The sequence below is a fragment of the Adiantum capillus-veneris genome, chromosome 26, assembly GCF_014529385.1.
Source record: "Adiantum capillus-veneris isolate H3 chromosome 26, ASM1452938v2, whole genome shotgun sequence".
NCBI classification, from domain to species: Eukaryota; Viridiplantae; Streptophyta; class Polypodiopsida; order Polypodiales; family Pteridaceae; genus Adiantum; species Adiantum capillus-veneris.
Window position 1 is genome coordinate 11906649 of NC_140956.1, and position 14365 is coordinate 11921013.

Genomic DNA, 14365 nt, shown 5'->3' on the forward strand with positions numbered 1-14365 from the left:
AGAGAGAGAGAGAGAGAGAGAGAGAGAGAGAGAGATAAGACGAAGAATGCCAATAGAATATTAAATTTGTTGTACAGGTTATAAGATTTTTATCCTCATTATGAGTAGTGACGAGGATGTGGGACCGTCCAACCGAAACACTTATCTCTCAACGAGGGTCTTATGTCCTTGTAATCAATGCAAGCATGCTGTGCGACGGACAAGACGTGTTTCTTTGCAGCACGTTCGTGAATTTGGCGAGTTCGATCCATCTATTATAGATCGAGTTGTTGCCAATTATAACTCGTCGGACTCTGACGCTGGCCAACAAGCAGCAATCTTGCAACCCAATAGACGTGTTCGCATGCGCTTTGGTCAAACAACATATTTGAGGCCACAATATGTAGCCTCTGACAGCTCGGGGGATGATCATGCAGAGCACATTCCCAACGAGGCAATGTTTGAGCTCGAGATTGATGAAATGATCGAGACGATCATGGATTCAGAAAGGCTTATCTATGATGATATGAAAAGTGAAGCCGATACGCCATTGTATAATGGAGCACGTATGTCTAGATTGAAAGCACTCCTGGTTCTTCTCAACATGCAGACAAAGTTTGGATGGAGTGACACTAGCGTCACAACGCTTTTCAGGTGATCTATTACAATTAGTTTACTTTAATAAAACTCTAGATGTATAATGATCTGATAGATTTTTACACGACTGTATCGTATTTTTATGTTGTGTAGATTGCTTAAAGAGCACATACTACCAGCTGACAATGTGATGCCAGATTCCCGAGATGAAGCAAGAAAGATTTTGCGAAACTTGGGGATGGATTACAATTCTATCCACGCTTGTCCTAATGACTGCATTCTTTTCAGAGGGGAATACATAGACATGGAGAAGTGTCCGAAATGTGATTTCGAAAGATATCGAGTAGATCTCCACGGGACAAAAATTCCACAAAAGGTTTTGCGACATTTTCCTCTGCTTCCTCGCATCAAGCATTTCTTCGAATGTAAGTCCATGGCCGCCCTAGCATCATGGCATGAGGAGAATAAATCTTCGGATGGTGGCATCTCTATGGTACGAGTTACCATACTGGCCCCGACTCATGATCAATCACTTGCTCGATCCAATGCACATATTCAAGAATGTGGGTAATCTACTATGGGACCATCTGACCGGCAAGAAAGATACTTTGGGAGCCAGAGTTGACCTTAGAAATGTGAATCGTATGGAGCAATATTGGCCGCAAACAGCGTCTGATGGATCGATAAAACTCCCTATAGCACCATGGATTTTCACAGGAGCCCAAGAACGCAAAGTAAAAGAGACCATTCGATCTTTGCCGACCCCCACTGGCGTAATGCACTCGCTCCGAACGTGTTTTACTAAAGAAGGAAAGCTTACCGGTTTGAAGTCACACGATTGGCATAAAATGTGTCAAGTACGTTCATAGTGGGCTTTAATATCATTGCATAAAATGTGGACTTTAATATCATTGCTGCACATACTTTACAGTTTATTTTACCGGTTGCCATTGAGGGATGTTTGTCTCTCGACATCCGTAACACAATCTACAAACTTGCAAAGCTGGTGCAATGGATCTCACAAAAGGAGATCAACGTAGACTCCATACCATTCGCCAAACTAAATGCTGCGGAGCTTGTGTGCATGTCTGAGAAACATTTTCCTACTACCATGCTAACCATTCAGGTGCATCTTCTTGTTCACATAGTTGATGAGGTGGAAATAGCTGGCACAGTTCATTCCAGATGGATGTTCTTCTTAGAACGTTTCATGAAAACGCTTAAGGGATATGTGCGTCAAAAGGCACGTCCGGAGGGTAGCATGGCAGAAGGTTGGTTGGTATCAGAGTCCCTAGTGTACATTGGAGAGTGGCTAGACGGATTTGATAAAGCCCGGGACACGCTATGGCGAACCATAGATGATGAGCGCATATCTGGGATTGTCATGTGCAATCTCGGTGTTGAGAAGAAGATGACGGAAGATCTAGAGGCTAAAATCAACCGATTTTGCATGCTTCACAATCCAGTGATGCAAAAGTGGATTTCACAATATGAGGATGCAAAGCAAGAGCGACAAAGGGCACGAATCGAGTGGAGACGGGGAAGACGACCACCGATGCACTATCCAGCGGTTCTGGAGAGCCTACCAACCTTCATGAGGTGGATTTTTTGTCGACTTGTTCGACGTGCAATGGTTCAAGATAATCATGGAGGGTCGCAACGCTACTGTGCGTAGAGGAGAGTCTGGTTTTCTTGAGGTGGATTCTACTAAGAAATGGACTGACCTAAGATTTAATGGTCTTTGCGTCATTGTCTACTCTATTCATTCAATATTAAGTTTAAATATTCGTGTGTTTAATGTAAGTATGGATGATGAGGAGTTTCTTTCTTCTTTGTCACCGCAGCAGAGACAGTGGTACGTGGAGCGTCATTGCTCTGGCGCATCATCGCGCGTTCCTACTCCATCCGCATCTCCCTCTCTTTCGGAGCATTTGGCGCGCTCCGAAGCTTCGGCGTCGACGAGACGAGCTTCACACTCGTCTAGACACCGGCGCTCTAGTGGTGGCGGTGGCGGTTGTTGTGGGGATTCCGCCAAAGATGCCTCCACACCGCCTCGTGTTCGACGAGGCTCTTTACCCTCCCCTTCTTTGCCCGCCCCCACACCAGCCACAGCATCGCCATCTACGCCAGGTTTTGCACGGCTGACTGTTCCTAGAAGCTACACACCTCTACCTACTCCGCCAGGAGCCACCCCACTCGACACTCCTCGCTTCGGGGCCCAGACGCCGGTGGAGACACCCGACGTCCGTACCCCCATCGACACGCCGCTAGAGACCCCTGTCGGGACACCCAGGTTCACGCGTCACCGGCCAGAGGGCTTGTCTTACTCCGTCGACTTCAGCGGCGGCATCATCATGGATGATGACGGCAAGAAGGTGATCTCGCGCATGCGTGGTCTTTGCTCTCAGCTGTTTAGACACTACATACTAAACAAATGTGTGAAGTACCAAGTGATTTAAAAAACAGAGTCATCAGCATACTTCATGATGAGTTTCCCGTTCCAACACGGGATCAACGCTTCAATGAAGACCTGATGAAGATTCGAATGCGCGAATACTGCAAACACAAGCGTTTCGAAGTGCAAAAAGCAATCAAGAATGGGTAGAACAGGCCAGATTGGCTGGCCAAAGAAGATTGGAAGAATGCGAAGAAAGCAGCGCGCGAGAATCCCGACAAGTGGAAGCAACAAAAGGATGCAGCCAGAGCGCGAGTAGAGGCAGGGAGCTCGCACCACTTGGGGAGCGGTGGATGGGCATCATTTGAGGCCAATTTTGTAAGTTTTTTCGCATTGCTCTTTATGTTCGATAGTTTAGGGTTTATGAGTTTTTTAATTCTAACATAATGAAATCTTTGTATGTTTTGACAGTGGTCGATGACAGGACGTGATCCCACACCGTACGAGCGCGAGTACGCAGGCAGAAAGGGCTTAAACGTCCTGATGGACATTCTCAGTTCTCACGGCGGCATGGTTAGTATTAGGGTTTACTCTTTTTTATTTTTTGTATTGTTTTATAAATGTCGTTATATGTTTATACTTACTGAAAGCTGTCTTATTGTCTTTTTTTGCAGAATCCGACAGATACGCCGCTTGGACGCGATGAGACGTCTGACTAGACGACGTCAGTTTAGCTGTAGCTAGATAGCATTAGTTTAGGGTTTCTCATAGCTTATGTATCATGAGACGGATTTTATACGTCTTTTTGAACCATGTATATTATTACATTTGTCACCGCAGTTCCTTTTGCCAATCAATTCTTTATGCCTATGATGTTGTACAATTGTCATTATTACATTTGCCAATCAATTCATTTTGCCTATGATGTGTACAATTGTCAATTTTGCAAACAATGCGTCTTGTGGATGACTATTTTAGGTCTATTATCTACCCTTGCACTTTTTTTAAAAAGTGAATCAAGTACAATATGGTTGATGGGTGGCAGGGCATTCAATGCCCTGCCACCAAAAAAAAATTCTCTCGGGCGTCGCTATAACCGTCGCTATTTATGGCTTTGTAGCGTCGCTATAGTCTTCTGTGTAAACGTCGCTATAACCGTCGCTATGAGCATCTCTATATAGCGACGCTCATAACGACGCATATAGCGACGCATATAGCGACGCTCTTAGCGACGGTTTTAGCGACGTCGGGGGTTATAAAAACCCAGTGTATTTCCGTCGCTAACAGCGTCACAAGAGCACACAACTTCTTGTAGTGCTAATTTATGCTTATCATATATATATATAGTCTATTTTTTAATGAAAAATATCATGCTCTAAATTTTATTTATTTTTAAATAGAAAGAAGTACCCAAATCTGTATATTTTAGCTTCAAAGCATTGCGTGGTAATGATAGAGGTAATAATAGCGATTACAAACGTAGTAATAACGATAATACTAATGCAATAATATATGCGATAATGTTTAATTTGCAAAAGAAAACTCCTTCCATTCCCCTATCTCTTCTTTGGCCACCCCATTTTGTACTCTCTCACTACAAAACGCAGTAAATGGCCACGATAAACTTTGAGAGAGTTTTATAGTGATATATACAATAAGAAATTCTCTCTTTTCTTTGCAAATCCACTTCCAACAATGGAAGCCCCAAATTGGCTTCTAACACTAGGAGTCCTCCTCACTAATAAAAGAAAAGGGCACGTCTTTCTGTGATTAATTTAACAAAGGACAATAGCACCACCTTCCCCCACACACTGCTCAGCTAACGATCGTTTGTGCGGCACGTGCGATTAGTGATTTGATATAATTCTGAATGGATACAATATATTGCCTTTGGTCATGTTATAGCTCTCTCTCTCTCTCTCTCATGTCCCCCCCCCCCCCTCTCTCTCTCTCTCCCGCGTCCCGTGTCCTACTAGTTGAAAACAAGGGTAGCTTGAAAAATGTGCCAAAGACCAAAATTTATGCTTTGAAATCAAGTTTTGAGACTTCTTGGATGGGAGAAGATGTCAATGATAGCTAGGTGGCAGAAAATATGGGCTCAAAAAATAGTGCCCACCAATTATTATACCCGTCAATTTTCACTTTTGCATTAGAAGGCGACGCTTTAGTGATGTAGCTGGCGTGGGCAGGAGGCCGAACGCTTCCGTTTTGAAGCCATCTTCTCCCTAATATTGTCTCTGGGGCGCCACTATAATCATGTGAACAGGACACATCTGCTGCAGCGCGTAGATCATGATCAAATTGCATAGCGAGCCATTAATACTGCAATCTGCTAGTCTCAATTATCTGAAATTCGCGCCCCGCAGGACCAGCAACCGAAGATTTCTAGTCTTCTGCGCGTTCTTGCTCACGCTTCTGTTTGGTTGCGCATTCTCTTTTAATGCCAATACACCAACCTGTAAGAATTGTATTACAAACAGGTTCACGTTAATTGATCATACAATTTATAAGGGACTTAATTGTATGTCGACTACAACTTGCTAATCAAACTTTGTGCAAACGACCGCATGCAGTCAATACGCAAGTGGCTTTCATTGGCCACAGATTTATCAGCGGCAGAGTGGAACAGCTGCGGGGTAAAACTTTTGATGTCGATCATCTGCCAGCAGCAGGTATGTACTTGCAGTAATTCCAGTAAAAAATATCGACCCATATTAATGTCCCTGACAAGGCAGACAGTTAATTGTTGAGGAAGAAACGGTTTTAATGGCAGTTAACTTGTAATTCGTCGATCACGCAGGGCAATTATTGACGAGGATTAATGAGACTTCAGAAGAGGCCTTGCACTGCAATCGAACTCATTATCGGACAGATGTGTGCGTAGCCCAGGGGGATGTGCGTGTGATGGGCGGCGGCGAGCACGGCAGCGGCAGCTTTCATGTGGTTGTGTTAGTAGACACTGGTCTTGAGAGGGTGGAGCGGGTGAAGCCCTATACCAGGAAATGGGAAGTCAATGTAATGGCCACCATAGACGAGGTGAAGATCATCAAGAAGGTCATTAACAGCAGCAGCCCCGACAAGGAAGGCATTATAGATGTTCGCATCGCTGGAGGCAACAGCTTTGAAGAAGGTGTAGAATCAGCAGGTGCAGGAGCTGGTAATCGTAGTGCTAACCTGGAAGTTCAGAAAGGACATGAAGCAGCCAGCGATATCCATCCGCAAATCAAGCGGGCAAAGGGGCATAAGATAAGGAAACGGCGGCGGCAACCACCACCGAAAATCAGCGGCAGAGACGATAATGAACTATTTATGCCAGAACTGAACAGCAAGGTCGAAAAGCAGGGAAAGGCGGTACCCATTTGTGAGGTGCATCACCAGGTGCCCGCCATCCTCTTTTCGACAGGCGGTTATACGGGCAACGTCTATCACGAGTTCAATGACGGTCTCATCCCGCTCTTTATCACCGCCCAGCAGTATGCACCGCCGGCCGGCCAGGTGGTTCTGCTTGTGCTGGAGTACCATGCCTGGTGGATGATCAAATACAAGGAGGTGGTGGCTCAGATTAGCAACTACACTGTTGTCGACCTCTCACGCGACTCGCGTGTACATTGCTTCCCTGAGGTAACAGTTGGCCTACGAATTCACGATGAGCTATCCATAAAAGCTGGTCGGGATGATGCATCAATGGAGCGCTTCCAAGCAATGCTCCGGACCGCTTACAGAAATAGTCTTCCAGCAGTATCGTCGTCAACCGCCCTGTCGACGGCGCCAAAGCTTGTCATAATATCGCGCAAGGGTCGATCGCGGGTGCTTCTAAATGAAAAGGAGGTGGTGGGTTTGGCCAGGAAGGTCGGGTTAGAGGTGCAGGTGCTGCGTCCAATACCCAGCACAAGAATGGCGGATATTTACGCGGCGCTGAGCGGGTGCGATGTGATGCTGGGTGTGCACGGGGCGGCGCTGACGCATCTGCTGTTCATGCGGCCGGGGACCACATTCATACAGGTGGTGCCACTGGGCACAGACTGGGCGGCAGCCACCTACTACGGCGAGCCCGCCCGCAAGCTGGGGCTGAAGTACGTGGAGTACAAGGTGAGGCCCCAAGAGAGCTCGCTATGGCAGCACTACGCCAACGACGATCCGGTGCTCGTGGACCCGGAGTCCGTGAACCGCAGAGGAGGGTGGTGGGAAACGAAGCGCATCTACCTGCAGGCCCAGAACGTCACCGTTTCCCTCCCCGCCATGGCCGCCCTCCTGCGCGCCGCCACCACCGCTGCCACCTCCTCGTAAAATATTTTTCTTGTTCTTGCTTTGTTATCGTAATCCTGAATTCTTTTTTTTTTTCCTGATTACGCTGAATCCGCTGCTTTCTATCGGCTTTTCCGTAACACGTTCTCATTAAACTTTACATAAAAGTAAAGCGTCACAGCTCTCTCTACCATCCCATCACCTGTTGGGCGTGGGTGCCTTGACAATCACGAGATGCGAACTCATGATATCGGGGTAGGTTAAAGGCACCTTATTACCTTTCTACAAGTACTGTCACAGCAAACGTCCATGATACTTTCACTCTATTTAATTTTGACGAAGACTTAGTATTCTTATATAGAAAAAAATGATGTCCGAGCTAAACTTACTTCTTTACATAGATATGACCCATATGAGCCATTTGCTCCATGTCTCGTGTGTGTGTGTGTGTGTGTGTGTGTGAGAGAGAGAGAGAGAGAGAGAGAGAGAGAGAGAGAGTGAGAGAGAGAGATAAGTGCATAGGCTTTTACATTGCCCTATAGTAGTTGCCTGCTTGTGCTTGACAGGTTATGATGTGTGTGTGTGTGTGTGTGTGTTGGTGTTGGGGGGGGGGAGAGAGAGAGAGAGAGAGAGAGAGAGAGAGAGAGAACAATGACTCAGTGGCAAGCACACCCTTTGCAAAAGAAAGAGAGAGTGGGTGAGAGCGCTCTAGCTTAGCTTCGAGTAACAGACAAAGAGGGGGAGAGAAAAAAAGAGACTGAGTAGTGAGAGCTCTCGCCAAGAGAGAGTGGGGGGGGATCTTGTGTCAAGAGCATGCTCCCATTGAAAGCGCAGAGAAAGGCTCGAAGGTTGCGTTCGACGACAATCGATGGTACTATGAAAACCAATTGAAAGCAAAACTACTAGTATTAGTATTAGTCTTGTAATGGGCCATAAAGTGGCTCATGCTTAGATTCTAGTGTTTTAAGCATAACTTTTGCATATGAATTCAAAAGTGGCTCATGCCTAGATTTTAGTGTCATATTTAAGTTAAAAATGCTAAAAACTTTAAAAAAACAATTTTAAAAAAAGAGCGTTCTTGCGTAACCTATAATTTACTATTTAACTTGGGTGAGTAGTAAATATTGGTAGTCTTTATGTAAGCACCATAGAAATACCATAGGTTCATTACATACCTATTGAGGGATTTTCAAAGAAGTTTGAGTCTGTTTTTTTTTTATAAAAAGTCTACCTTTTAGTCAATTTAGTAAAATTATACTCATTTTACCGCATTAGTCCTTAGAGATGGCCATGCAAACACCCTTGATTTATTTTCTTGACATTTTTCATCCACTCATACTATGTGCTGGCCCTACGGGCTTATTTCTTTGAGAGTGTTTTTTGTTTAGACATCTAAATAGCTATTGAATTATTTTTAGCCTGCTAAGGCCTTAGTACACTATGGGTGAAGGTCGTTCAATTTTCATTTCTTGACAAGTGTGCCAAATAAGGATGAAAAGTTTGTGAATGAAAAGAAATCATGTTTTTTTAAATGCCATTTTTTAAAGTTGCATTCATCTTTTGGATTAAAAAGAGTATTCAAGGAGTTTGATCCCATGATCCATGATGTGAAGTATTGACGAAGGGTCCTTTGATTTAAGGACTTCATAAAGATTAATTTTATTAATTTGTTTTATTATTCTTTATATTAATAAATTTACCTTCTCTTATGAAAAAGCATTAAAATAATTTTTGTTTTAATTTTGTATTTTATTGTTTTTATTTTACTTTCTTCTCATTTTATTTTGTTTCAAAATGTTGATGTGCAATGTGCACCTTTCACATTATTTAAGTGGGGTCCTTCATAATATACAAACCATTTGTGACTATATATGTATAATAGGTAATACAATTTTGTATTAAACACAATAAAATTCCATGTGATTGTAGGCAAGTATTAAACTTACTCTCCCTCATCTCCCCTTAAACTTAGGAGGCCTTTGTGCCTCCTCACCTTGTTTTACAAAAGCCTCTTAAAGCCACAAAAATGGCTATTTGTTTACAGGACTAGTGTTAGGACAACTAGCATAAACAGTCGCTTCGTGAGGTAAGGGCATCATCATCAAGATCAATCGCCTTTTTTTTAAACCATGTTCTTGAGTGCATTTTGAAGATACATTAGTGCTAAAAAAAAACCCCCGGCTTCTTTTATAAATGATTTTTGGCGTGAAGACAATATTTAAAACAATATCCACCTCACCGAGAGCCTTCTTGTTTACAATAATTTTTATAAAAGAAAACTGAGATTCAAGTAGTATTAAGAATCACATCCCAAATCATTTACGACAAACACCATCAGCTCCTCAACCACATTAATATCCTAGGTGATAGCCGACCTTAAATGCCAATAACCACTAACAGTCTAAACCATTGAGAGAAGAATTATCTACTCTAGTCATCAAAATGAATTAATTAGCTAAAACAAAGTCAAGTGTTTAGAAGGAGCATCATCAATATACAGAAGAAGTTAGGTAGAAATCATACTAGTCCCTTGATTCTACCTGAGAAAGTGTGGTTGTCTGCCTTATCAAAATAAATAAGCCCATGTCACAGTAATATATGTATGCCTAGATCAACCAGAGATGTTTTTTTTTTAAAATCACGACAATAAAAAACCAACAAGCCTACAGTAAACTATTAATAATGCCAAGATCAACGACAATACAATTTTACGGCATGTATGTCCATTAATCAACCACAGATGGTTTTTTAAAATTACAACAATAAAAAACCAACAAGCCCACATTTATTGTAAAAAGTATAATCAGCGAGTATAGGAATCTTAGACGAGGTAGAGTTGTTAGCACATTCTGTAGCTATAGCAAACTACTATCACCACAACAAAACCCACCTCTCCTATACATATGTTCTCAATAGTTCAGAGATGGCATGTATACCATAACTCAATCATACCCCTTTTTTTCAACCATACTTCCTTTCATAATTTTAAATGAAAACTGAGAGAAATATCAAGGCTAAGTGAGGGTATAAGCAAACACTCACCTGTTTAAATGGTAACATCTTTATGATGGAATCTAGTTGGGCAACAGAGTCTTGGAAGCTCCAAATCCTATGAATCTAGTTGCCTTGTACGCCTCAAAGGAGCAGTGTTGTACAAACTTGAAAGGGCATCCCAATAGGCCATGCATCAAGTCCGTATGGGGAGGAAGGGAGAGAGAGGGAAGGAGAGTTAAAAAGTGAGGGAATCCATGGTTTGTAGTATCCTAAGAGGTAGCCAGTTGACATATTAGAGGGGCAGGTACCCACATCAAAAGAGAATACGGCTTCTAGTTACACCAGGCGATGGAGGGAGGGAATAGCATAGGCCCCACAAGGGGAGAGGGAGACCAAGCCGAGCACATCAAAAGATCAGAGAGAGAGAAGAGACGTCTTGAGAATCAAACAGAGAGTGAACGTGGCAAAAAAAAACTCAAGTGGCAATAGGGAAGAACCCAGCATTGGGTGAAGACTTAAAGCTTTTAATTATTGTCCAAGCATCCACTCACACCCCCCAAGGGGGGGAGGGTCCCACATGATTAAAACTATTAGTTAAAAAATATTAGATCCATCATGTTGTGGTATAGAGAAGAGAAATAGGCCCTCCATCACACACTATATTCATCTGCTTAATTAGGCATAGCAAACACAAGAAATTTCATTGAGGGAAGTGTAGGATAGAGATTCAAAGTAATAACCTACGAGACATTATAACCATCAACTATATCAGCAACATAAGTGTAAATGTGTGTGTAGCTGGATGAAGCACCGACTTATGGTAATTATGCTTAATAAAATCATCAGTTCTAATAAGTATAACATAAGCAAGGGCAGTAGTCTACATCTTCACAAGGTTATGTAACAAAATAGTATACTCGTTAGCTCCATCTTGCACAATAGAGCCAAATTCTCTCCTTGAGACCAAAGCAAGGTAAATATTCCAGGTAATTACCACATGGCAATATGACCATTAACCCTATTAAGGATATTAAGAGGCAATTACAATAGCTGTAGGATAGTAGGCAGAAACAACTACATAATGGGCAAAGGGAACTTAGCAAATTGTAGCCAGATGTAGCACTTAAAGCAAAGTACATTGAACAAGTGACTTGCATAGGAGGTGAGAAAGCCAAAAGTTAGATCCTAAAAATTCACCATCCATAGTCAAATATAGTGACCAAGTGTGTGTATTCTTCACAAGCCATATGGAAAATCCTATGAAGGCCGGACATTAGGTCATGCCAAGTATAGTGACAAAGTGAGTGTGTGTGTGTGTGTGTGTGTGTGTGTGTGTGTGTGTGTCAAGTGAAGGTCTTGCTCAATTTTTGACTTGCTCGGTGAATAATAACACGGCCCCTTAAGGCCTAAGAACTACCTCCTATCAAAAGATTAGCAATTAACCTCGACAATAACTCTAAAACAATGGATTAAGTCTCACACAACATAGACACGAACCTTCACCAAACTAAAAATCAATACACTCAAGAGATAGGACAAGAGGAGAGAAACACAATGCCCTTTAAGAAACTTGATTTTGATTACTTGATTGCAAGGATATGTCAATTATAAAGTAGCTCTGCTCAATTTTCTACTTCACCATACAAAGATTATTTCCTTCTGAATAATTGACTTTTATATACCTACGGCTTCTAAAAAATGATCTCTAGGCTTAGTTCCCATGGGCAATTTACATTTACATCAAAAGTAAGTGTGACAATTTCAATTACATCATAATCAAATGAGCTTCATCTATACTTGCAATTTTTAGAATCAGAATAGGATTACAAATGAGAAATTTAGCAAAAATTGGCTAGATAGGGTATCTGTAGTCGACATCTCCAAACGCCTATATTTGGCTTCTTGGGGGAAATGGTTTTTGATTTTTTGCATTGGGGGGCAATAGGGGCAAGGGATTCTTGAGTAGGTGCTTGAGTGGGGGTAGCATCGCTTTCTTGTATGCAAGGCCTTTTCCCTTCCTCTTCGACATATTATCATATAAGAGGTCAAATGGCTTCATGCCATCCATTAAACCTGGTAATCTCTCAACCCTGGGCTCGAGGTCCTTTGCAACTTTGCACACTTGGCTAAAAATCCTATAGCACCAATTGGCCTCCTTTGCAAATTTGCACACTTGGCTAAAAATCCTTTGGCAATCAGAGACTAATTGGCCTCTTGTAACGACTTCAATCCCTCTAGAAGCCTTAGTGAATTTTCTAAATAGGGCCCTATATGTCTCTTGGCACATGTCCTCAACCATTTTCTTGTATGCATTCTCCTTAAAGGCACCTTGAATGAAGTCCTCTCATGCCTAATGGAGACTAATGGAGGCTTATGCGCACACACTCCTCCACAAAGCAAAACAATTTTGTCATGTTGCATGTGCTAACTAGAGTGTGGCCTAGAAACACCAAAAACAAGGACATTAGAAAAGAATATATTCTAGATGCATAGCCTCAAACATTCGACCACATGCATGCAGAATACATTTCTTTAGCATGCTCTAGATGAAATCTATATGCAACCAAGTCCTCCATGACACATAATTGACTCACATGGATGCATATTTATTTGCAAGGCATCTCAAAAAGTAAGCACAATGTACACTAAACACAAACAAGACAAAGAATTTGTGGTGTGCAACCCTCTTATTGTAAGAATCTAGGCCCATCATAGATTAGAACATAGGGGTTCTTAGGCCTATGGTAAGAGCAAGGGATGAACCAAGTTGATCTACCCACTACGAAGGGTACACTCTAAACGCTCACTAGAGAAATGTATTGTGCATAATTTGTATCTAGGAACAACTGCTCCCATTGTAAGAACCAAGACTAAACTAAGGATCATAACCCAGGGAGAATTTTAGAGCTTGCAAGCTACATTGAATATGAGCTATGCTATTCTAAAGCACCATGTCAAGTAAGGAAACCCAATGAGGTAGGTCAAAAACATTGCATGTGCTATCTAATGGTCCCTTAAATCCAAAACTTAGGTAAGAAATGTGACCAAATCAAACAAGAGACACCTTGTCATTTTTACAATCCCCACCCCCCTACCCTAGACTACTCCTAGGGCAGGAAACACCTCAAGTGGATCATAACCTTGCAGGGTAAAGATCTACCTATTGTTGGAGTTAGGGTTGCACAGTTCCACACACAACTTGGAGATGGAGAAGAAGCTCAAGACATAGAATAGAGAATGTATTACTTGATGTGTGAATATAAGATAAGATAGCCCTACAGTGATGGGAATATAGACAAGCACGTGTGAAAAAATCTCCTAGTGAGGGAAAAAAGTTCCCAGTGGTCCTAAGTGTGTTCACACACATCATTACCATATGTATGGTAACAAATCTCCCCTTGGAGTGATGTGGTGAATGAGGTCTAGCACATAGATATAGGAAAGTGCTATGCCCTAGGGACATGATTAGTCCACAAAGGGAAGCAAGGCCAAAGCTTTCCAAAATGCTTCAAACTTCTCACAAGGCAATGCCGTTGTGAACATATTTGGAAGGTTTTCAAGTGTCAAAACACGAGGCAAGTTGATCTCTCTAGCTGAGAATCTCTCACTGACATAGTGATAATGCACCTCAATGTGCTTTGTGCAAGCATGAAAGCCTGAGTTTCTCCCAACTACCAATGCACTCTAGCCGTGCGTGTAAATGAGAGTGTCAAAACTCCCATCCAACTTCTAAATCATTCATAAGGCATTGGATCCACACTCACTCAACCATAGCTATGAAATTTGCCCCATACTCAACCTCACCACTAGAGGTGGCTACAATAGGTCTCTTCTTGCTCAACCAAGATATGTGTGAACTATTGAGCATGAAGTAAAAACTACTCGTGGACACTTGTGTGTCATAGCAAGATATGAAGGTTGCCCCATACTCAACCTCACAACTAGAGGTGGCCACAATAGGTCTCTTCTTGCTCAATCAAGATATGCATGAACTGTCGAGCATGAAGTAAAAATCACTTGTGGACACTTGTGTCATAGCAATCATCCTAATCTGAGTTAAAAAAACATTCCATCCAAAATAAGCTGCCAATGCATAAATGAAATGAATAATAGTCATACAACAAGTGAGAGCAAAATTTTATTCATAATCAACGT

At 42.3% G+C, this 14365-nt stretch overlaps 1 protein-coding gene across 1 annotated transcript; it reads left to right on the top strand.

Annotated features, from left to right (window-relative positions):
- The first annotated feature begins 5178 nt into the window (after nucleotides 1-5178).
- On the top strand, nucleotides 5179-7612 carry LOC147423003 (xylan glycosyltransferase MUCI21-like). The gene is made up of 3 exons (XM_086501155.1): nucleotides 5179-5429; nucleotides 5545-5643; nucleotides 5772-7612. Exons 1-3 carry the CDS (start codon nucleotides 5264-5266, stop codon nucleotides 7256-7258), a joined length of 1752 nt encoding a protein of 583 aa, XP_086357281.1. The 5' UTR covers nucleotides 5179-5263; the 3' UTR covers nucleotides 7259-7612.
- Nucleotides 7613-14365: the final 6753 nt, after the last annotated feature.

Excerpts from the sequence above, each read along its gene's own strand:
- LOC147423003 (XM_086501155.1), top strand. The coding sequence starts at position 5,264 with ATGATCAAATTGCATAGCGAGCCATTAATACTGCAATCTGCTAGTCTC. Across the intron at positions 5,430-5,544 it reads TAATGCCAATACACCAACCT|TCAATACGCAAGTGGCTTTC; the intron begins GTAAGAATTGTA and ends GACCGCATGCAG. Across the intron at positions 5,644-5,771 it reads CGATCATCTGCCAGCAGCAG|GGCAATTATTGACGAGGATT; the intron begins GTATGTACTTGC and ends TCGATCACGCAG.